The following is a 21,425-nucleotide window of genomic DNA, read 5'->3' as shown; positions in this document are numbered from 1 at the left end:
CTTAAATTTAATTGGGTTGTCCTTCTTTAAATTCATTATGGCCCTTGTCAAAGTAATGTCTACTAGCCTTCTTCTTTGTACAAATCCACTTATTTTATTCCATTTTTCTACAAAAGACAAATTCATGTATCAAAATTCAATTAAGCACGAAATTAATTATTCAACATTATTTCAAAACCAAATATAAAATGCATGAATTAACTCAAAATATATATAATGCTTTATAATAATGAAATAATATGCAAAATTAAGCTATTATCATTTATGAAGGTTATGCAAATAAAAAAAAGGGGAAAGAGAAGCGATTTGAAGATGCATTCATGCAACTTTTTTTCACAATAATGTGAGTGTACAAAGGATTTCTTATATTTATAATGAAATTGGTCTAAAAAATATCTTATGAGTTGAGTTTTGAGTGATGGTCTCCCTTTAAAGGTCTTTTCAAGATCCTTGCCAGAAATCAAAATGTCTCTAATATAATAGATTGGGTATATATATTTTTAATTTGAAGGAGGAGAATGGAGAATAAGGATTTAGAGTCGTGTATTGTGGAATAACTAGTTGTTATTGGTGATATTTAAAGTTAGTGGAAATGTCAAAACGATTGTGTTGGGTTGTTTTATTTTTTATTTGCTTAATTGAATGCAGTCTTCCTAATAATAAATCTTTTATTCTTCTTAATAATAAATCTTTTGTTTAATTATCAGAGAATTTAACTGGAATCCGCATCTATTTTCGAATAAAAAAAAAAAAAAAAAAAAAGCTAAAAAACACATGATCGTATCTTGTGTATCATATGCTTGCTGATATGCACACCTCATAAGATTAAGCTAAGGAATTTTTTTAAACAAAAAAAAAAGGAAAAACAAAATTGAAAGAAGGAAAGGAGGAAACCCTTAAACCCTTACCCACAAGATTGAAATTCCCCCATGAAAATGAAAAAAAAAAAATGATCATTACTCAACAAAAAAGAAAAAAGGAGAGTATTTTTTTTGTTTGAGAAAAAAGGAGAGTAAATTAATAAACAGAATGCAAGAGCAAGAGCCCCGGTTGGTTGGCCCATAAAACGTAAAACCCTCGTTGTACGAGACTCTCTATTAGAACTGAGGGAGGAAGGGTAGAGAGGAGAGCGTATGCATTTGAATTGAAATCACACAAGAACAAAAACCAAATCAAAAAGAAAAATGGTGAACAAAGCATGGAGAATAATCCCAAGACCACTACTTGAAACCGTGTTAAACAACCACGCCCAGCACCATCGTGTTCCTCAGCCACTGATCCTCCATGGTCCTCGTGGTGTTGGCAAAACCACTCTCATCCTTGAACGTAACTTAAAAAACCCACTATCTCTCTCTCTCTCTCTCTCTCTGCATATTCTTTATTTTTGTAAGATTTCTTGCTCTTATTTTTCATTTTTCAGGTCTACTCGGCGAGTGGAACAAAGGTCCTCACCTCACTGGCTATATAGACTTTGCTGAATCCATCGAAGACCACCATCCACAATTCAACAAGTCATTTCCATGGGCCTCATGGTCGAATTGTCCACCACCCACTTTGTCAAGCTGCCGAACCAAGCTCGAACACACCCTTGAATCAATGGTTGAAAAGGGTGTCAAGCTTGGCACCATTAGCTCCCACCAAATATTCACCACACTCAGCAAATGGCACGGCCTTAACACCGCCCTTCGCCGTGTAATTCAGAGTAACAATGCTGCTTCTAAGTCTGCGGTTGTTGATAAGGCCTCCCCTTCGGTTTTGTGGGATCGGGCAGTTTTCTCGCTATCTGCTCGATGTAATGCCCAAGAGATTGATGGGGTATTGGGTTTGAGTGAGAAATGGAAGGGCTTGTCTATACAGGAGGCTTCATATTTTAGAGAGGCGTTTCTGGCGCTGAGATTGGCGAAGGAGGTGATTACAGTCCAACATGGGTGGAGGGCTAATGCTATTGCTCATTTGAATCGGACTGGTGGGTTTTCGAGGTCTTTAGCACATTCGTGTACTGATTGGCCGTGTTTGTTGCTCGAGTTGTTGTCACAAGCTGCTGAAATTGATCATTTTCAGGTGATTGACTAAAATATTAGGCACATTCTATTACATAGGCCACCAAATAATTTATCATACAGAAAATCTTCATTAATGCCATTGTCAGTGTGTGCTAATTCTAGGGGTGGTAGGTCTGTAAGCTAAATTGGTCTCTAAGGCAATTTATGATATTCCTTAATCTGTTCATGCTTGACGTTTAACTGTAAAGTTTGTGTGAAAGAGGTTTATGATGTTACATTTGTGTGGTTTTGACTAGTGGCTGGTGCTATTGTGAAGCTCTAATCGATAGACGTTTATGTCTCATATGGGCAGCCCAAGCTGGTTATTAACAATATCGATGTTCTACGCAATGCTACTCTAAATGATGATTCGTCGGTCTCTGCATCAATGTATCATGACAGTCTGATATGGAGAATGATTGCTTTGGGTGCGAATGAGCGGTGCCTGCCCATCATACTTGTTACATCAGATAGGTTAGGTCCATTTCTGTTCAGCTATGCTATTTTTTACTTGCTCTTTAAACCATAAAGCTTAAATTCTTTCATGGCGTGGTAGAAGCATCCTCCCCATGCCTTAATGCTTGTGCTTAAAGATTGATTTAAGGGCCAAATAGTTTGCCATTACATGCATCCATTTTCTTGCTTACTTCCTATTTGTTTTAACATTCTCTGAGGTTTTTGTAATACATAATATTACTTTTTGAGAATTTTTATTTCCATTTTAGAATTCTAATCCACCAATATGCCTCAGCTACTATTCATACCAAGCCTACCTGGATTTTGGATTTACAGACATATTCATCTCTCGTGAGGTACTTAAACTAAACACTATTAAACTCTGTGTGAGTGTGTGCCTTCTCTTCTCTGATGCATGGAAGAAAAATTATGGGAAGTTCTTTACTGCTTTACCATTTCATATGTGCTACTCTTTAAACTGTCTCTTAATTCTATTTCTCTACCCCCCCCAAAAAAAACCCCAAAACCCAAAAAAAAAAAAAAAAAAAAAAAAAAGTTCCCAGTGAAAATGAGTTTCTGGTGCAAGCTTTAGCTTATGAAATTGCTTTAGTGTTGACAACTCAACTTGAAATAGTTCATGATTGTATTCCATGCTATTATTAGAAAAAAAAAAGATTGTATTTCATGATGATACAGGAACGGTCATTATTTGGATGCCTTCTCACAGATTGGGACTCCTTATACGCATGTACACATGAACGCTTGATATTGTGTTTGTTGTCTGCGTATGTCCTTGTTTATGTGTGCTTCACTTTGGGTTTTGACACTTGATCTGCACTTGTCTATGTGGGATATTTAGCAATTGACTTTTGTTGTTTGATGACACACACACACACACACACACACACACACACACATACATATGGGCCTTGATGGTTCTGGCTTATGTTACTCATTTCAGTCTTGTCCTATCTGCAGATGTTTGGATGGACTCCCCAAGAAGCTAAAATGCATATGGTTACTGATTATTTTAGTCCTTCAGAGGCAAGCAAATTCTGTCTATAGTTCAAGTAACAAAATCTCTAGAAAAGAAATACGGGACAAACCTTCCATAGGGGCAAAAAAACAAAGAAAGAAAAATATAGACTGAAACTCAGTTAGATTTTGCTATCAGAATTTACATTTCCCCTCCACCTCAGCTGTCTTCACCTTATTTTCCTAATTACTGGCAACTTGGTGAATTTTAATCTTTTCTTTTGGTTCTTAGTGTGTTTAAACTTTTATTTTTTATTTTTTATATCAAAATTGCAGTGGACAGTGATTGCTGAGGTGCTCGGACCAATCCCTCGACATCTATTTGAGCTTTATGCTCTTAAACAAAGTGATTATTATCAGAAGTAAGAATGATTTTATCTTAGCTTGCCATTTTGTCATCTAGTAGATATTGATAAGTCAAATCCTGCTTTAAGAAATTTTGGGTTCCAGCTAGATAGGGAGATTAGCCTTATGTGAAAATATTGAGAATCATTGATCATAATTGAAAGTGGACAGTTCAGTGTCATGTTACAGTGTTAAATATGCAAATTAACATCTTTGTGCCTGATATCACTGAGCTTGTCATATTCATATTTAGCTGATGCTACCTTCTATTAGTTCATTAACCTGTTTATATTCTACTGTAGGGTGATGGGTGACAAGGGCAGTACTTTTGAGGACATTGTAGATGCATATTTAGCATATTTGCAGGTAATTTTCACAAATGAACATAGCTCTGCATCTCATTTCTTTTTGAACCCTAATATTGTATTCTTCTAAGATTTGTTAGTTTTTAATGAATCTTGAAGGGCTACATCTATAGTAATTATTTAACTCACGAGCACAAAGGAAAACATCTTGATGCTTGGCTAAGCTTTTAACATGCTAAATGAATAAAGTTCAACCAATGAAATAAGTTTTGCTGCTTGCACTTACATAAGCTTTTGTTTCTTAAATGGAGTTATTGGCCTCATCTCTATGATCTTAACCTCATAGGTAGATATAGAGTAGGCTTACAGAGTAATGGTGGAATGGTTAAAGCTTACTGTGCAGAACATGATAAGAAAGATTAAGGTTGCAGCTTGCTAAAATTTCAACTCTAAAATTCAATCTCACTGACACAGGGCAAAGGGGAACGCAATTAAATCTGATCTGGACAGCTTTGGTTGTGAGGATTAAGGGTTAGCTTTTAGTGGGAAAAGGGATGAAAAATAATAAGGATTATGGGATTTCTAATGGGGAAAAGGAATAGTAGAATTTGGATCCAAATTCTGGTTGCTGTTCCAGTGCTGTGAATAGTAACGCGTAAACCATGTTTTGGCTCTTTATTGGCTATTTTGGACTACTTAGTGGATGGGTGGTTTGGGGTTTTGAAGTTTTGGATTTTAGAGTTTAAAAGGTGAGAAATCAATTGGAGTTTGCAAAGTTTTAAGTTACTAGGAAGTTAAAAACGGAAGAGAAAAATAATAAACTTATAGGCATCACACTTAGGATTTTTGTTGGCATCTTGCCTTGGTGAAGGTTGTTTCACACAAACCTTAAACAAGCTTTATAACCTCTGAAAATTTAGAAAATTTATTCTTCCCATTTTTCTCAATAGAAAGCCTTTCATCCTTTCCGGTTTACTTGGTGTCTTTCTCTTTTTGATATCAATGAATTTTTATTACTTATCAAAAAAAAAAAAAGCCTTTCATCCTTTAAGTAGAAGACTAATAGATATTCCTAGTAGAACTTGAACTTCCGTAAAACCTAATAAGAGTCTTACTCCTTGGACTTTTACTTCTAACAACTAAATAACCAGACTTGAATAAAACCCAAAATAATACTTAATGAACCATTAGTACAACCCATATCTGAAAATTATGAAATTACAAAAATACCCTTGAAACTTAAAAAATAATAATAATTTGAGATTGACTTCTCACGGTCTGCATCGCTTACTAATTTGGTGCTGTTTGTCACTCTCACTTATCTAATCCACACTAAAACTATTTTGTGACATAATGAAATGCAACTAATTATTATAGGATAAATTTATTGTGTTTATGCCAGGCTGTTTAAATAAAATTCGTATGCTTTATCAAATCAAGTGTTGCAGATTTCTATTATCGTACATGTGTATTACTTATGATTTATGCATTTATTCAACTAAAAATTATAGGATAAATTGATGGTGTTTGTGCCAGGGCTGTTTAATTCAAATCTGTATGCTTTATCAAATCAAGTGCTGCAGATTTCTGTTATTAATGAGCTGTTATTGTATGGGTATTACTTAGAATTTATGAATTTATTTGCCTGTTCTTGATTACTTTCTTAGTTTCTTTTGAATGTGCATTAAGAGGTGCCTCATTTGTTCATTTTACTTCATTTAAGATTACTGTGGTGAATCCTGCTATGGATAATGCATTGGAACTCCTGAAAAAGTTTGCTGTTGATGCACGGAATGGAAAGATTTCAAAAGATAAATTACGTTTTGGCGCACCTTGGAGGCATCCTCCCAAGACAGATGACCCCACCCAGTGCATGGAGTGGGCAAAGCTTCAACTGATGGATTTTGTTCAGTGTCTGGTCAATACAGAATTTGGGGTAATTTTTCTTTTTTCTTTACACGTTATCTTCTTTTGTTCTTTATCTGAGTGAAACTAGTTATGTTATTAAACCATGGTGACCATTTAGGATTGGAAATTCGCAACCTCTTCTCTTTAAATCATTTCATTAGAAAATTTATGTACATGTCAACATGTATATGATCTATTCAATAGGTATTAAAAGGTTCTGGCAAATAGGTTGAAGGGGGTTTTGGGTGTGATAGTGTTGGAGTCGCAGAACGCCTTCAATTATGGGAGGAAAATCCTGGATTTGGTCCTTATAGGAAATGAATACCCGGATAGTCATATGAAAGCAGGTGGACCAAAATTGTTGTGTAAACTGGATGTGGAGAAGGTTACAATCACGTTAATTGGGATTTCCTGTTGTATATTTTGGAATATGGATTTGGAGTGAGATGGAGAAAGTGGCTTGCATTTTGTATCTCAACAGTCAAATTCTTGGTGTTGGTGAATGGTACACCTACAGGTTTTTTTCAAAAGTAGCAAGTGTTTACATCAGGGGGGTTCACTTTTCCTCTTTTTTGTTTGTGATTGTCATGAAGGCTTTGAGTAGATTGATAACAAGTGTGGTGTCTGAAGGATACTTTAAAGGCTTCACTGTTGATAATTGGAGCAATGAAACAATGATCTATTATCTTTTATTTATGGTTGAAACTTTGATTTTTTGTGAGGCTAACTCTACCCAGATCCAATACTTAGGTGCATCCTTACTTGTGTTGAGGCGGTTTTGGGGTTTAGCATTAATTTGGGCAAGTCTAAGATAGTGATGGTGGGAGAGATACAAAATATTCAAGGGTTGGCAAATGATTGTGGGTGTAGAATTACATCTCTTCCCATGAAGTATTTGGGATTACCTTTAGGAGTGCCCTTTAAGGCGAAATCTATTTGGGATCCCATTAGTGAGAGGATGCAAAGGAGACTAGTTGGTAGGAAAAGAATTTATCTGACAAAAGAGGGCGGCCTCAGACTCATCAAGAGTATGCTTTCGAGCCTTCCTAATTTTTTTCTCTTTTCCCAAATATAGTAGGAGTAGAAAATAGACTGGTAAAAAACTCGAAGAGACTTTCTTTGGGGTGGTATGGGTAATGAATTCAAGTTTCATTGGGTATATATGCTATCTTCCTTTTCACTTTGGGGGTTTGGGAATCAAGAAGGTAATTCTCTTTAATTAAGCCTTGTTGAGGAAGTGGTTGTGGCATTATGAGTGTGAAGAGAAGGCATCCTGGAGGTGGGTTATAGACTTGAAGTATAATTCCTCTTAGTGAGTTTTGGCATTCCAAGGAGGTTCAGGGATCCTACTGTGCGAGTTTATGGAAATTGATTAGAAGAGGATAGGATAGTTTTACGAGATTTGTTAGATATGATGTTGGGGATGGCTCAAAAGTCAAGTTTTGGCATGACTTGTGGCTGGGGGAGTCTACTCTAAGGAGAGATTTCTGAAGTCGTTTCTTTTTGAAGCTACAGTGGCTAAACTATTTTGACTTGGTTTGGATTTTCTTGCTGTGACAAGAAAGTCAATTTCTTATGATAGAAGTAATTTGATTTTCCTTGTCCACCAAGAAATAGGTATTGAAGCCTTATATATAGATAGTGGTTGGTAACTTTAGCCTAAGAGGTGACATAAGACAAATTGTGGAATTTGTTTGCGTGTGGGGTTGTGTTAGGAATTAAAAGGTGGTTTAATGAGTTATTTGATGGCTATTTGGAAGATGGAAGTATGTGGGGTTTTAGGGTTTTGATAGGTACAAGAAAGGATTTGATTTGGAGTTAAAAGAAAAAATTAAAAAAAGAGAGAAATATATGGTGTTCAAGGATTGTATGAACAGTACTAGTGAACAGTAGCATAATACATATGAGAAGATAAGATGAAGAGAAAGGAAGAAAAAAACACATGAAGACCAGCATGCCTCAATGATCAAAACACTTAATCTTTTTATTAATCATCTAGCTGTTTTTTAAGTACATTGAACACAAATATATTTAAGGATTCTTTCTTGTACTAGTAGTATTAGAACTTCTGATTCAACTAGTAAATTAAAAACCTAGTAAAAGACTAACTTGGACTCAGAGAAAATAAAACTAAGATACTTCATGTCTCCTAGAAATATCTTAATTCACTTTTTTTGATAGGTAATAATACTTTTATTGAAAAAATTGAACATCATGTTCACGATGGTGAATACTCTGAACAAGAAACGAATACAATATAATCAAGAACTAAAAGAAATAGAGACTAAGAAGTCAAATAAAGAAGTACAGTTCATACACCCCCACACACGAGCCCGAATAAACAGAGTACCAAAGAGGAGAATGTTTAGATGATCTAATGTTCTCTCTTTGTCTTCAAAAACAAGCATTACGTTCCTGCCAGACTAACCACATTAAACCTACCAGGACCATATTCCAAATGGTTGAATGATGCCTTCCAAACTAGTTTCTCCAGATAAAGAAAAAAAAGTTGACTGACCTTGGCATTACCCACTGGATCCCAAACACTACAAAAGCTTCACACTATAAGGCTTGAGAAAACTTACAATGAAGAAGAAGGTGATCCACTGATTCCCCATCACAACAGCAAAAACAACACCTATTAGCTAGAGACTGACATCTCTTAACAAGATTATTAATGGTGAGTATCCTGTCATCAGTTGCTATCCATAAGAAGAAAGACACCCGTTTAGAAATATATCAATTCACAAGGATTGTGAAAATTACAATTTAGCCATTGAATATAAAATTGACCATAACTAGTTAATAGACATGCAAATAAAAAAACTATTTTAACCCTACGGCATATTACTAGATCTTTAAAAGCATTTGACTTCAACTGGACAAATGTGGGCCCATAAATTAAGTCTTGAATAAACAAATTTGCAAAGTAGTAAAAAATCCATCTTCCATGGCTGCATCATTCTCCCTAAGTTGGAAAACACTCAGTGTCGAGCTTAAAGTGTTGAAGTATTCAATTGTTGCAAAATTTTCCTGGTTCCTTCAGATCTTGAGAATAAGCTTTGAATCTTGAAACAAGTTCTGCATTGGTCACCATCGTCAACTAGGATAAATTTTTTCCCGCAAGAGTCTTGTCTTAGGATATGTGATCTGATACAAGTTGATGTATGACATATTGGGGAATTTGTCTGTGTGCTTGTGGTGGGTTTAGGGTTAGAAAAATTTATGGATCTAGGGCTTGAAATTGTTGAAAAAGGGGTTATGGGTTGTGTTGGGAATTAAAAGGTGTTTTGATGAATTATTTGATGCCTATTTGGCAGAAGAAGGTATGTGGGGGGTTTTAAGTTTTTAATAGGTACAAGAAAGGACTTCATTTGAAGTTGTATAGAAGAAGGGAAAGAGATAAATACATGGTGTACCATGTACAGGGGCTGTATGAACAATACTAGTGAATAGTAGCACAAAAAAAGAAGAGAAAGGAAGAAAAGGACACATGAAGGCCATCATGCCTCAATGATCAAAAAATTAAATTTTTTTAATCATTTCTTTTCTTCTTTGAGTACATTGAGCACTGATATATATACGAAGTCTTTCTTGTGCTATTGGAATTAAGATTTCTAGTTTGACTTGTAAACTAAAAGTCGAGTAAGAGTTGTGTTTATAAGAGGGTGGGGGAATTTCTCTAATTAAGAGCACTCTCTCAAGTATGGCTTTTTTTATTTATTTATTTATTTATTTTAAATTTTTTTTATCACTATTTCCAATTCTTGTTAGTGTTGCAATTCGTATGGAGAAAAGATGTGATTTTCTATGAGGTGGTTTAAATGACGAGTTTAAATTTCATCTGGTTGATTGAAAAACAGTGTGGGAGCCACTGCAATTTGGGGGCTTAGGAGTTCAGAACCTTGTGCGCTTTAATTAGGCATTATTGGGAAAGTGGCTTTGGTGATATGCTACGGAAAAGGATTCCCTTTGGAAAACAGTGTTACATACTAGGTATGGTATTGATTGAGGTAACTGGGTGTGCTGGATGGTTAAGGAACCTTATGGCATCAGCTTTTGGAGACATATCTGTACTGGACGGTTATGTTTCTCTTCTTTTATTCAAGTTTGAAGTTGGTGATGTCAATTTGTTTGCTTTTGGGATGATGCTTGGTGCGGGGAAGTGCCTCTTTGTGAGGCACTCCCTACACATTTCACATTGCACAACACCAAGAGGCCTTGGTAGGGGATCTTATGAGGGGAGTAATGGCAGTTTGCTTTGGGATATCACATTCCTTATGCCTTTTCAGGATTGGGAGTTGGAGGCTTTGCATTCTTTTTTTGCCTTATTTATTCTTGTAAGATTGGTGGTGGTGGGGATGATCAGTTAGGCTGTATTCCCTCAAGGAACAAGGGATGTGAGGTTCTTTCTCAAGGCCGCCCACATCCTCTCTGGTAGAAGAGTGTTTAGAGAGCAAAGGTTCCTCCTGAAGTTGCTTCCTTTACATGGACAACTACTAGAGGTAGGATTCTTAATATGTATAATCTTTGTAGGAGAAACATTTGTGTTGTTTGTGCAAGAAAAGCGGTGACTCTGTGGATCATTTTCTCCATTATGAGTTTACTTCCCAGCTTTGGTCCTGGTGTTTTGTCTTTTTGGTCTCCTTTAAACCATGCTAAGAAGGGTGGTAGACATGCTGGTTTGCTTCAGGGCCTTTTGGTAGACACCAGAGTGCTGCTGTATGGAATGCAGCTCCTTTGTGTATTATTTGGACCTTTTGGAGAGAATGTAACAATTGCAGATTTGAGGGGATTGAGCATTCTTTGTTGGACCTAAAGTTTTATCCTGCTATGCATCTTTTATGATTGGATGGCTATTTGGAGTAGTCACTCTTGTTCTAAATTGATTGAGTTTTCAAATGCTTGTTCTTTTAGGTGATGCTCTTGTAGTGTCCGAGTACGCTACTTGTGTACATAGGATGCTATGCATTTCTTATATTTCTAATAAAGCTTTCTTGCTTATCCACCAAAAAAAAAAAAAAAAAAAAAAAGACTAACTGGGATTTAAAGAAAATAACACCTAAGGTTAGCTTGTTTCTTTTCTCTTTTCTTGTTTGAGTGTTCTGCAGTATACTGTGTACTTGGACCTTTTTTCCCATTAAATAAAATACTTACTTCTTTGCTGAGGGTGCTACATTCAAGGATAGGGCAATATGGAACCCTATTCTTGAAAAACTTGAGCAAAGATTAGCGAGTTGGAAATAGTTGTATATTTCAAAGGGAGGTAAGGTTACTTTAATTAAAAGTACTCTCTCAAGTTTGCCAACTTATTTCCTATCCCTCTTCCCTATTTCGTAAATATTGCTAACCATATTGAAAAGGTTCAGAGGGATTTTATATGAAGTGGGATTGATGAGTCCCCTAAATTCCGTTTGGTTAAGTGGGCTCAAATTTGTAACCCATTGAAGTTTGGTGGATTGGGTGTTTGGAATTTGAGAATTTTCAATCAAGCTTTGTCAGGGAAATGGCCGTGGAGATATGGAATGGAGACAACTCACCTTTGGAGGCGGGTTATTGAGATTAAATATGGGAATGATTAGGGTGGCTGGCGTACAAATTACAAAAGGAGTATTGGAACCTAATGGTGTTAGTCTTTGGAGAACCATAAGATAAGGCTGGCCAAAATTTTTCTAAATCCATCCATTTCAAGGTTGGTGTTGGTAATAGAGTTAAATTTTAGCATGGCATCATTTGTGGTTAAATGGATTGTACTTTTTGAGAGGCTTTTCCGGACCTCTATACCATTAGTTGTAATAAGGAGTCTTCTATTGCGAATGTCGTGCTTTTTCCTAACCAAGTCTTTGTTGGGATCTTCAATTTTCTAGAGCTGTCCAAGATTGGGAGTGGAACATTTGACTAGATTTTTGGACCTAATTTATTCTATGCCTCTTAATGGTGAGGGACATGACAAACTTTGTTGGAAGCCAGCAAAGAATAAGGGTTTTAAAGTGCGCGAGTACTATTTTTCCCTTTCCTCGACTCCTGACACTCTTTTCCCTTGGAAACCTGTGTGGCGTTCAAAAATCCCTCCTAGGGTTGCTTATCTCATGGACTGCAGCCTTATGTAAGATTTTGACTCTTGATAGCTTATGGAATAAGGGTGTCACAATTGTGGATTGGTGCTATATGTGTAAAAGGAGTGAGGAATCGGTGAATCATCTTCTTCTTCATTGTCCCATTGCTTTAGAGTTATGGTCTATGGTGTGGGCTTTGTTTGGTCTTCTATGGGTTATGCCATAAAGTGTCATTGACTTATTTTCGGCTTGGCAACGTCCTTTCGATAGACATTGAAATATAGATTTGTGGAGGGCTATGCTACATTGTGTATTATGGTGTATTTGGTGAGAATAGAACACAAGATGCTTTGAGGGAAGAGGATGGTCTATTCTCGAGCTTAAATCTTTCCTTCTCCACTCATTGTTGGATTGGAGTTCGGGTTTTAATTCTTTTCCATGTTCTAATTTTTTAGATATGCTTGATGATCATTGTAATTTAAGAGGTTGATGTACTGCTACCCATGTACACCACCGGTGTACCTAGGTATTTTGATTAATAAAATTTCATTATTTATCAAAAAAAGAAAAGAAAAGAAAACCTAAGATATTTAGGATCTCCTAGAAAATTCTAAACTGAACTAAACTATTCTAAATACCATTAATCATGGTTGTTAGTATCATAAGAATATACGATACACAATACGTATCGAATGAAAAAAGTATCATATCACAGGTACATATCGACGATGCTTATGAATCACATGATACATAGATGTGTGTCGATGAATTGTATCATATTGTATGAATAGTATCGTATCGGATGATACATAGACTTGTGATTTTAAGGTGAGTTTTGATTCACCACTTTGTCTCTTGCCTACCCATGGATTCAGCAGTTGTTGAGTCTGTGCTTTGACTTAAGTCTAACAAGTTGTGAACACAAAATTATTAAGCTACTTGATTGAGCACAATGAAATAATATGTCCGTGAGCTTTTTTCTTGTCTCTTATAGAATCTAGACCGCACATTTGGCATTTCACTTTCGTATTTACAAATTTCTTTTCTATACAGCAAATAAAGCATTAAATAAGAATATAAATATATTTTTTTGTTTTGTTATTAGTCCTATAAACTCGAATGACAAGATGATATATATAGGAAAAGTTATTGAAATCAAAGAATAAGAAGTGATAGTAATTGTTGGAGATGATGAAGAACATGCCAGTGAAGAAATGATTTTGTAAGATGATGATAACATTGACTAGGACTATGGAGTTAAAGTTGATTAGGTAAGAGGATGAATATGAATAGAAATAAATTATTATTTTGATTTACATATTATCATGTATCACCTTTTAGTTGATCAATTTGAATGTGGATGTTATAAATATAATTTTAATTTGATTTATTTAGTTTTAACTTTGTGAAATATTATTACATAAGTAATTAATAAATTAGTTATTAGTTACTTATCAAAAGAAAATATATATATTAAATTAGTCATTCATTGAATATGTTCCAAATTTATAATAAATACACCTTTTATATATGAATATGTATAATTTTTTTTTATTTTTTATTTATAATTTTATAAAGTGTTCATGTATCTTACAATATGACACACGATACAAAAAATTAAAAAAAAATTGATTCACATTTTGACAACCATGCCCTTAATTCGCATGGATTGCAAATATTACAATTTCGCCCTTGAATATAAAATTGACCATAAATTGTTAAACAAAAACTCATAAAAAATTGTTTAAAAACCCTAGGACACATAAGTATATAACTAGATCTTTAAAACCACACGACTTTTACTTTAATTGGATTTCAAACGTGGGTCCCATTAAGTAAGCCTTGAAAAAACGAATTTGCAAAGTAGTAACAAATTAATTTCCCATGGCTACATGAAGAGGTCTTTCCATTTGGAAGAGGAGAAGAGTCTTTGAAAGAACATGAGTGAGTGTCTTCGACATGTAGTTTGCTGGTTCTTTGGAGGTTGAAAGATACCCACATGCATGAGTTAATAGTTATGAGTTATCCTATTGTTTGATTGAGAGAGTGCCATTGCATATATTGAGATTTTGGGCTTGTGATAGTGTCAAGTTTGTGAGTACTTAGAGATTGTTTTGGGTGTATTGGAATTTAGTTAGTTTTCAAATGTGAGGTTTTGAGTATATTTGGTTATGTGAAGGTTGTGAGTGTTGTTTGTGGGAGTATGGGTTTTGTTTGTTGTAGTTAGTTAAGTGGTTGCAATCCATATTGTTGATAGTGAATTTTGGTTAGCATTGACCACATTAAATATGATGTCTTGTGCGTATGCTTAAATTTTTTATTTGTGTGAATGTGATTCCACTAGCTTCCAGTCAATATCAATATTTTAATTTTTTGTGTAAGTGTCAATATCTACAATATTATCATTAGAAATAATAAATATCCTTAGCTTATTGTTGAAGGATGCAGTAAGTTGCACTTTTGATCTGCTGTGCTATCCCTCCATTGTTCTCTGTTGTTTCTTGGTCCTCTCTGTAATTTGTGATTTTTTTTTTGGTGCAGGTTAATTATCTAGCTGACTGTAGTCTTGAGATCTTTGATGATCCCTCTGCTGTTGCATTGGTAGAGGTACTTGTTTATTGATTTGTTTGTTGAATTCATTGAATTATTATTATTATTATTATTATTATTATTATTATTTTTTTTTTTCTGGTTTTGAAAATTTGAATTTCTGGGCATGTTTTTAAATTTCTTGTGCAAATCCATATTAGTCCAAACTACAAATGTTCAGTTGAACTTTAGCTTCTCTCTCAAATTTTTGTGTCACTGAATTTTTTTCCACTTTGCAATGAATTTTTAATTTATATAAAATATTCAAAAACCCTTTGATATGAAAAAGATTAAATTTCCATTTTTACTTCAGATATTCCAGAGGCTGAATTTCATTATAATTGTATACGATATATACTCAGGCTAATCTCTCTACGATTCTGTCTTTGAGACATTTCCAAATAGACGCATTTGGCAAAAGTTGATTCAATGTATTTTTTTTTTCCCTAGGTTGGTTTGCTCTATGCCCAACGTGATCCATCCTTTATTCGGCCCATATCTAGAGGGATTCAGAGGTGTCTTGTGAGATGGTAAAATATTTTCTTGGTACTGTATGTACTCATAAAAGACCATGCTATTGTTATATGTACTTATGCTGGTATCTCGCAGGCTTGTCCAGCAGCGGATGCAAATGAATTTCCAAAATTTGCTTCAGTATCTGTGGCAGCGAATAATACGTGGACGTAGCTATCGTCATTTGATGCTAGAAGCAGGCTATAAATAGAGATTTGGAGTATGTGCAATGTCTAAATAATTCATTTTCATTCAAATATTTTGCCACGATGCATTTTGATTTATTGGCTTACCACACAAGTGGATTATATCCAGCTAAGAAAATACCTGAGTGCATAGAATTGAATGTGTTAGTTAACTCTAAAGTACTGGTTTGGTGGCATAAGAGGCAGTTAAACTCTATTTTTATTTTTGCTGTAGTGCACTATATTTTCATATAAATGTAATCATGGAGAAATTTTGAGCAGTAATGGTCTAGGGGTTGTTATAAATGTTCTTATGTACTTAATTTCCTCCGTTTTTGTGTATGTGTGTGTGTTTTTTGTTTGGTGCGAGGGAGGCAGGGGAACTGTTCTTAGAAACTTGCAGAGTGTTTTAATTGATTTCTTAGCTAACCATAAGGGCCTCTTTCATTTCATATTATAGTTGACAATTCTGTACTGTACGTTTCAGGTTTCCTTTGGCAAAGATATGTTCAGTTAGTGAGGCAGGTACATTTTTCAGATTCATATTAAAATGTAAGTAATTTTTGGTTATAACTGTTTAATGTTTCATATTTCATTTGATTCATGCATTTTCTATTTACCAGGAAGGCAATCTGCGTATGTAAGAGCCTTGAAAATCTTGGCTTCTGTTGTATACTTAATTTTGCCAAATTCTTTTGTGCATTAGTGGGTATTTAGTGTATTCATCTGATTTTCTAATGAATAATGATCAACTTTAAGCCTCAAATAACTTGCAATGGCATGTTCTGACTTTTATATTGAACAGGCTGTTAAACACTAACACTTCTTTTTGTCAGTTTTATACCATGCAGGCACTGGCAAATCTGCCATGGCTGATTTCTAGCAATTTTGATATACTGTAAGATTTTCCTCCTTGTCCTTGTGCATAAATTTTAGACGTTGCATATGCTCACTAGTGGTGATTCATGCCTGTTTACATGTACAGTATAAACCTAAAAGGAAGTTTTGTTTGTCTTTGCCCAGCTAATGATTTTCCCTGTTGTTCAACATACTGACAATGTTTTCCTACCTTTGCTAGTTTAAGAATCTCTCTGAGCGTTGCTTGTATTTTTATTCTATAACTGTAGTGTCGAAGTTCACCAGGAAAAGGGTTAAAAATAAAATAGCTGTGTATTAATAAACATCTAATTATAGTAACTAGGTCTCTTGCATAACATTAATTGTAATCTTCAATTCCCTACAAAAGTGGCACCCAGTATATCTGTAACATAAGTTTCCTTATATGTAGGGTGCTCGAAGACAAAGTCTTGTCTTTACAATAGATTGATGAAGACATAAAACTCTAAGACTCCATCAACCAATTTACAATTGGCTTTCAGAGATGACCAAGTTTTTAATAAGGTGAGTCTAGTTGTCACTCTTCCTTTAAATTGATCAAGGACCACAAGAAAGAGTTCACTTGAATGTATGCATGACTTGTGTATACATCCTGAGTGTATATATTTATTTCGGTCTCAGGGGGGGGACTCAGTTTCAAAATTTTGAATGTAACAAGTATTTCCTTGTGAATTGTGAGCCATCTTGGCAGGAGTGTTGTTTGATTCATGACTAGACTGGTTTTCCAGACCCAACAAACACTACTTGTCTATGTTAGTTGCACAAGCCTTGTATTTGTCTCCTTATTTCATTGCATGTTATAGCTATCATTTATCAAATTAAGAGATTTATGCTGATACTCTTGCTTTGGCTTCCATAATGTAATTTAAATAAATATCCTAGACTCCTAGAGATTTTGTTCTTGCCTCTTGGAAAGCTCTTTAGGTGTATTATTTAGTAGCCGTAAAATGTTGCACATCTCTAAATTGGAAAATCCGATAGATGTGAAGGAAAAGAAAAATGTCAAACAATATATTCTTCATCCGACAGTGATTACTAGTAGTACTGATTAGTATGTTTTTAATCACCAGTCCATAGTGCCGGGATTTATGGCTTTTTATTTTTGTTTTGACTTTATGGTAGGTGCTCGACAGCAAAGAGCATTATTGCGTTGATTAGATATTTAAATTTTGACCTTACAACTTTGCGAGAAATTCGTGGTTCACTTTTTTTTTTGCTTCTAAAAGGTGCCCCAATTTTTTGCTTCTATATTTGTCCGATCTTCCATTTCCCTCTGATCATTCACCACTTTTACATCTTGCAAGTAATGGTAATAATAGATAACAATTAAAGGTGAATTGGAAGTTACAAAGCAGTAGTAAAACAAAGCATCATAATTGCAAGGTACATGAATCACCTAACCTACTCTACTCTACTGTAGTGGTAAGTTGAGGTAAGGTCTATCTATTGGTTGGCGAATGGAGCCACTCTATGCTTACATGCACAATCTCTCTATTCTCTGCAAGTTTAAGCCGTAAAATGTATAGAGTGGCTCATTTTCATATGCGTCGGTCTGGCGTATTGTATAAGATAACATTCTCAGAAGTCAGGACTAACCACACCAACCTGCTATGGTCAGTGGTTTGCCTTGCCACGCACATCTTTTGAAGTTTGCTCTATAGTCTATACGTAAAAGTGGATATTTCGGCGTCTACAAAACAAAGTCTTAGGCGTGGCATGTGCACCTGACTGATTATGCATTACAGCACCATGTGCTCAAGCGGGTCAACTAATCATATTGATCACATTACATTTAGATTGGTCCACTCTTAATAGTGAATTTATCATCTCAAAAGCTATCTCATAATAAAAGGATGCATGTTTCTCAAAAAATAAATAAAACTTAAGGATGCTCGAGACAGTTGATCAGTATTAACCTCTGGAGTAAAATTTTTGTTATTGACCTTTTTGTTGACATCTAGCAAAAACACACACACGTATGTATATATTTTTATGGGGGGTTAAACTACCATTGAATAGAAAATTGTTCTAAATTGGGTGAGGGTAAGGGTTCTTTCTTCTACCCAGCGTCAAATTTATACTGATTTATCAAACTCAATTATAAAGATGATTTTGTGAAATATATCTCATTGAACATTAAGAAGAAAAAAAAAACATTTAAGAATTTTAATTTAAAAGGTTTAAAAAATAAAATAAAATCAACGTACTTTAATTTAAAAGTATGTTGATTTGTGTTATCAAAACCAAAAAAAAAAAAAAGTATGTTGATTTGTAAAACACCTTTATTTGCGCAGCAAGCAAGGTAATTTGATAAGACAACACAAAGCTCTATCATTGAGATTTGAGGGTAAAAGAAAATGGAGATCCGGATGAAGCCTATACACAAGTTTTGTGTGTGTTTGTCAAAGTTCAAACACTACCAACACAACTACACAAGGTTATAGGTCAAAGAAATGTCTGTGTTCTGTTCTGTCAGCAAGACCATCATGCTTGCGGGTCCCTTCTTCAATTTTGGTAATGTGATCCGCGTTGTAGTTTTTCTTCTCTTCTCTTCTACCAAAATAAAGCAACATCCTATTCGTTTTCCTTCCAACAACAATTGACAATTGAGTAGATATCTCAGTTTTGTTTCTTCCTTGGGCAGTCCTCTATCATGCTCTTCCAAAATCAAAGCTGGCTAAGGCCTTGAAGTATTAGAAGAAGCCACCTCTCGCTTAATTTTCAAGTGAGTGAAATTAAGTACTTGTATTCTTGCTCCATCTTTCGAGAATCTTAAACCGCTTTTGGTGTTTTTATTTCTTATATAGCTTGATGATTCATACTTTGTCTGTCCATTTCTTGTTTCAGTTGATCATAATATGCTCAAAGAGCTAGAGAGAGAGGGACAGAGAGAATGCCTTCACTTATATTTTTTCAACCACACTTTATCTTTCATTAAATCTTCTATTTTATGTGCTTGCACAACACAAAATTCTACTCTGACCACATTTATTCTTTAATGCAACCTGTTCTGTTATATATACTTCCTTTTTTGGGGTTTCTTTAATTGGTTTTTTCATTTAGTATAGAAATGAGCATAATGGGACATTGTTGCAATATCTACATGCACACATTATTCCTCAACCGTATACTTGTTTATCAAAATTATGTTTTTATTAGTTCTATAATTTAGTTTTCATTTTCTTTAAGAATCAGCATAATTAATAAAGAGAACAAGCACTATTATTAAGCTTGCAGGGAGTTGGGGAGGAAAATAGAACAAAAAAGAAAAAAGAAACAAGAAACATAAGTTGGTATTTTGGGAGAAAAGGAGAATGGAGGGCAGAGATCAGGGAGGAAGATGGAGAAATCTAAAACAGCGGCTAGGATTCAAGGGAATGGGGTGCTGTAGGGCCACGTGGAGCCCGACTTCTTCAACTTTGGCCATCCTAGAAAACCATCATGAAGAAGAAGAAGAAGAAGAAGAAGAAGAGTTGGATTTGGTGAGCAATGAGAATGCGAATGCGAATGTGAATGATGTTCATCAGGCACCTACTACAGCTACAGGAATGAACCTAGCAATGGCACTGGCGGCTGAGCGTAATTCAAGGGATGAGAATGTCAATGTGGGTCACCCTACCACTCAAGTTAAGACTCTGATGAGATTGATTGAAGAAACAGACGGCGTTGATTGGAGGAAGAAAAGGAGAAAGGACAAAAACAACAGCAACAACAACAACAACAACAACATCACGGGAGTCGACGACACTAATTCTAATTGGGTGTGCTGCGTCTGCATGGAGAGAAGTAAAGGCGCTGCTTTTATTCCCTGTGGCCATACCTTTTGTAGGGTTTGCTCCAGGGAATTGTGGCTCAACCGAGGCTCTTGTCCTATTTGCAACCGCTCAATCCTCGAAATCCTTGATATTTTTTGAGGTACCATTATTAATTTATTTCTAATTCCTTCCCTTCTTCAATAGTGATAGCCAGGGATAACGCTATTCTTTAGCGCATCTCATGTTTGTGATTTGAAAGTTGAAACATACCCACATCTTCTTAATTTGCTACTATCCAAATTTCAAATAACAGAAGAAAAATTTCTCATCTACGTACTATTTGGCAACATTTTCAATCACATGTTATTACTTATGACAACATGTTTCTCCAACATTCCTCAATTATGTGGAGTAAAATTACAAGTCATTGATGTCCTCATTAATTTTTGGTCTGCTTACGTAAGTATTCTATGATCATGCCGCTGATAATGTGTTAATCAGCTCAAAAAGAGAAATACTGCTACCCTGCGTGTTTATTGGGGAAAGAGGAAAATGCCACTTCAAATGTATGTACAGCCCCCCCTTTTTATTTATTAATAAAAAAGCATTTGTACATCAACTTTGAGTGTACAAAAGATTGCATAGGGTACCATATAAGAGTGCCGGGTTGCAAAAGATCCCATACATATTTACTAGATACAAAAGATGGACATTGGTTATATTCTGCTAATTTGTTCTGTTGCTCCCTTCCCCTCTTGTCAACTTCGTCTGCTACTCTATTTGCTTCACGGAAGACATGATATGGGTGGACGGTCTAATTTCTTTTTTTTTTTTTTTTGAAAGTGAAACTTCACTTGAAATTCATTAAACACTTCAGAAATTGGAGTACAACAAAATTAGGCATAAAACATAAGCAGACCTAACATTTAGCCCTATCAATTTGGCAAAGTTGTTGAACCATAGGAGGCTCCATTTCAAACCAGGTCTGTGACATCCTGGTTTCTCTAGCCAACTTTGCTAATTCATGAGCCACTTTGTTGTATTCCCTTTTCAAGTGCTTGACTTTCCAGTCATCAAAGAAAGAGGACAGCAGAAGTATCCCTTGAACAATGGGCTGCAACTCTCCATGGGGCGAGTTTGAGGAGATAGCATCAACGATCGAGAGCGAGTCAGACTCTATAATAACTTGCTTGAGCATCTTCTGTTGAGCTAGCAGAATCCCCTGTTCCACTGCTAATGCTTCGGTGACTTTCACGCTGTATTGTGCAGGTAGAACCTTTGCCCTTGCTGCCACAACCATGCCTCTACAATCTCGAATTACCACTCCCACACCAGAGGG

General features: G+C 35.2%; 2 protein-coding genes across 8 annotated transcripts; both read left to right on the top strand.

Annotated features, from left to right (window-relative positions):
• Positions 1–962: 962 nt before the first annotated feature.
• On the top strand, positions 963–17,165 carry LOC115957790. Of its 3 annotated transcripts, none has more exons than XM_031076116.1 (14): positions 966–1,326; positions 1,421–2,061; positions 2,356–2,516; positions 2,794–2,854; positions 3,477–3,542; positions 3,810–3,895; positions 4,181–4,244; positions 5,907–6,119; positions 14,689–14,754; positions 15,187–15,266; positions 15,346–15,469; positions 15,922–15,959; positions 16,271–16,332; positions 16,723–17,165. In XM_031076116.1, exons 1-11 carry the CDS (start codon positions 1,185–1,187, stop codon positions 15,458–15,460), a joined length of 1,695 nt encoding a protein of 564 aa, XP_030931976.1. In that variant the 5' UTR covers positions 966–1,184; the 3' UTR covers positions 15,461–15,469; positions 15,922–15,959; positions 16,271–16,332; positions 16,723–17,165. The 3 variants fall into 3 exon arrangements, with proteins under 3 accessions (XP_030931978.1, XP_030931976.1, XP_030931975.1); XM_031076115.1 differs by having other exon boundaries at positions 967–1,326; positions 15,922–15,986; XM_031076118.1 differs by lacking the exons at positions 14,689–14,754; positions 15,187–15,266; positions 15,346–15,469; ... (1 more) ...; positions 16,271–16,332; positions 16,723–17,165 and adding an exon at positions 9,955–10,088 and having other exon boundaries at positions 963–1,326.
• A 1,442-nt stretch (positions 17,166–18,607) lies between these two features.
• On the top strand, positions 18,608–20,672 carry LOC115957514 (E3 ubiquitin-protein ligase cblA-like). Of its 5 annotated transcripts, none has more exons than XM_031075775.1 (3): positions 18,608–18,845; positions 18,976–19,056; positions 19,179–20,416. In XM_031075775.1, the coding sequence occupies exon 3, from the start codon at positions 19,646–19,648 to the stop codon at positions 20,243–20,245; it is 600 nt and encodes a 199-aa protein (XP_030931635.1). In that variant the 5' UTR covers positions 18,608–18,845; positions 18,976–19,056; positions 19,179–19,645; the 3' UTR covers positions 20,246–20,416. The 5 variants fall into 5 exon arrangements, with proteins under 5 accessions (XP_030931635.1, XP_030931636.1, XP_030931637.1 ...); XM_031075776.1 differs by lacking the exon at positions 18,608–18,845 and adding an exon at positions 20,588–20,672 and having other exon boundaries at positions 18,859–19,056; positions 19,179–20,246; XM_031075777.1 differs by lacking the exon at positions 18,608–18,845 and having other exon boundaries at positions 18,859–19,056; positions 19,569–20,416.
• Positions 20,673–21,425: the final 753 nt, after the last annotated feature.

The sequence above is a fragment of the Quercus lobata genome, chromosome 8, assembly GCF_001633185.2.
Source record: "Quercus lobata isolate SW786 chromosome 8, ValleyOak3.0 Primary Assembly, whole genome shotgun sequence".
Taxonomy (NCBI): Eukaryota; Viridiplantae; Streptophyta; class Magnoliopsida; order Fagales; family Fagaceae; genus Quercus; species Quercus lobata.
The sequence above is the reverse complement of the archived record's forward strand: the minus strand, read 5'-3'. Positions and strand labels throughout refer to the sequence as shown.

Coding starts and splice junctions, on each gene's coding strand:
- LOC115957790 (XM_031076116.1), top strand. CDS start 1,185: ATGGTGAACAAAGCATGGAGAATAATCCCAAGACCACTACTTGAAACC. Junction 2,062..2,355: donor CTGAAATTGATCATTTTCAG/GTGATTGACTAA, acceptor TCATATGGGCAG/CCCAAGCTGGTTATTAACAA. Junction 3,543..3,809: donor ATTATTTTAGTCCTTCAGAG/GCAAGCAAATTC, acceptor TCAAAATTGCAG/TGGACAGTGATTGCTGAGGT.
- LOC115957514 (XM_031075776.1), top strand. CDS start 19,646: ATGGAGGGCAGAGATCAGGGAGGAAGATGGAGAAATCTAAAACAGCGG.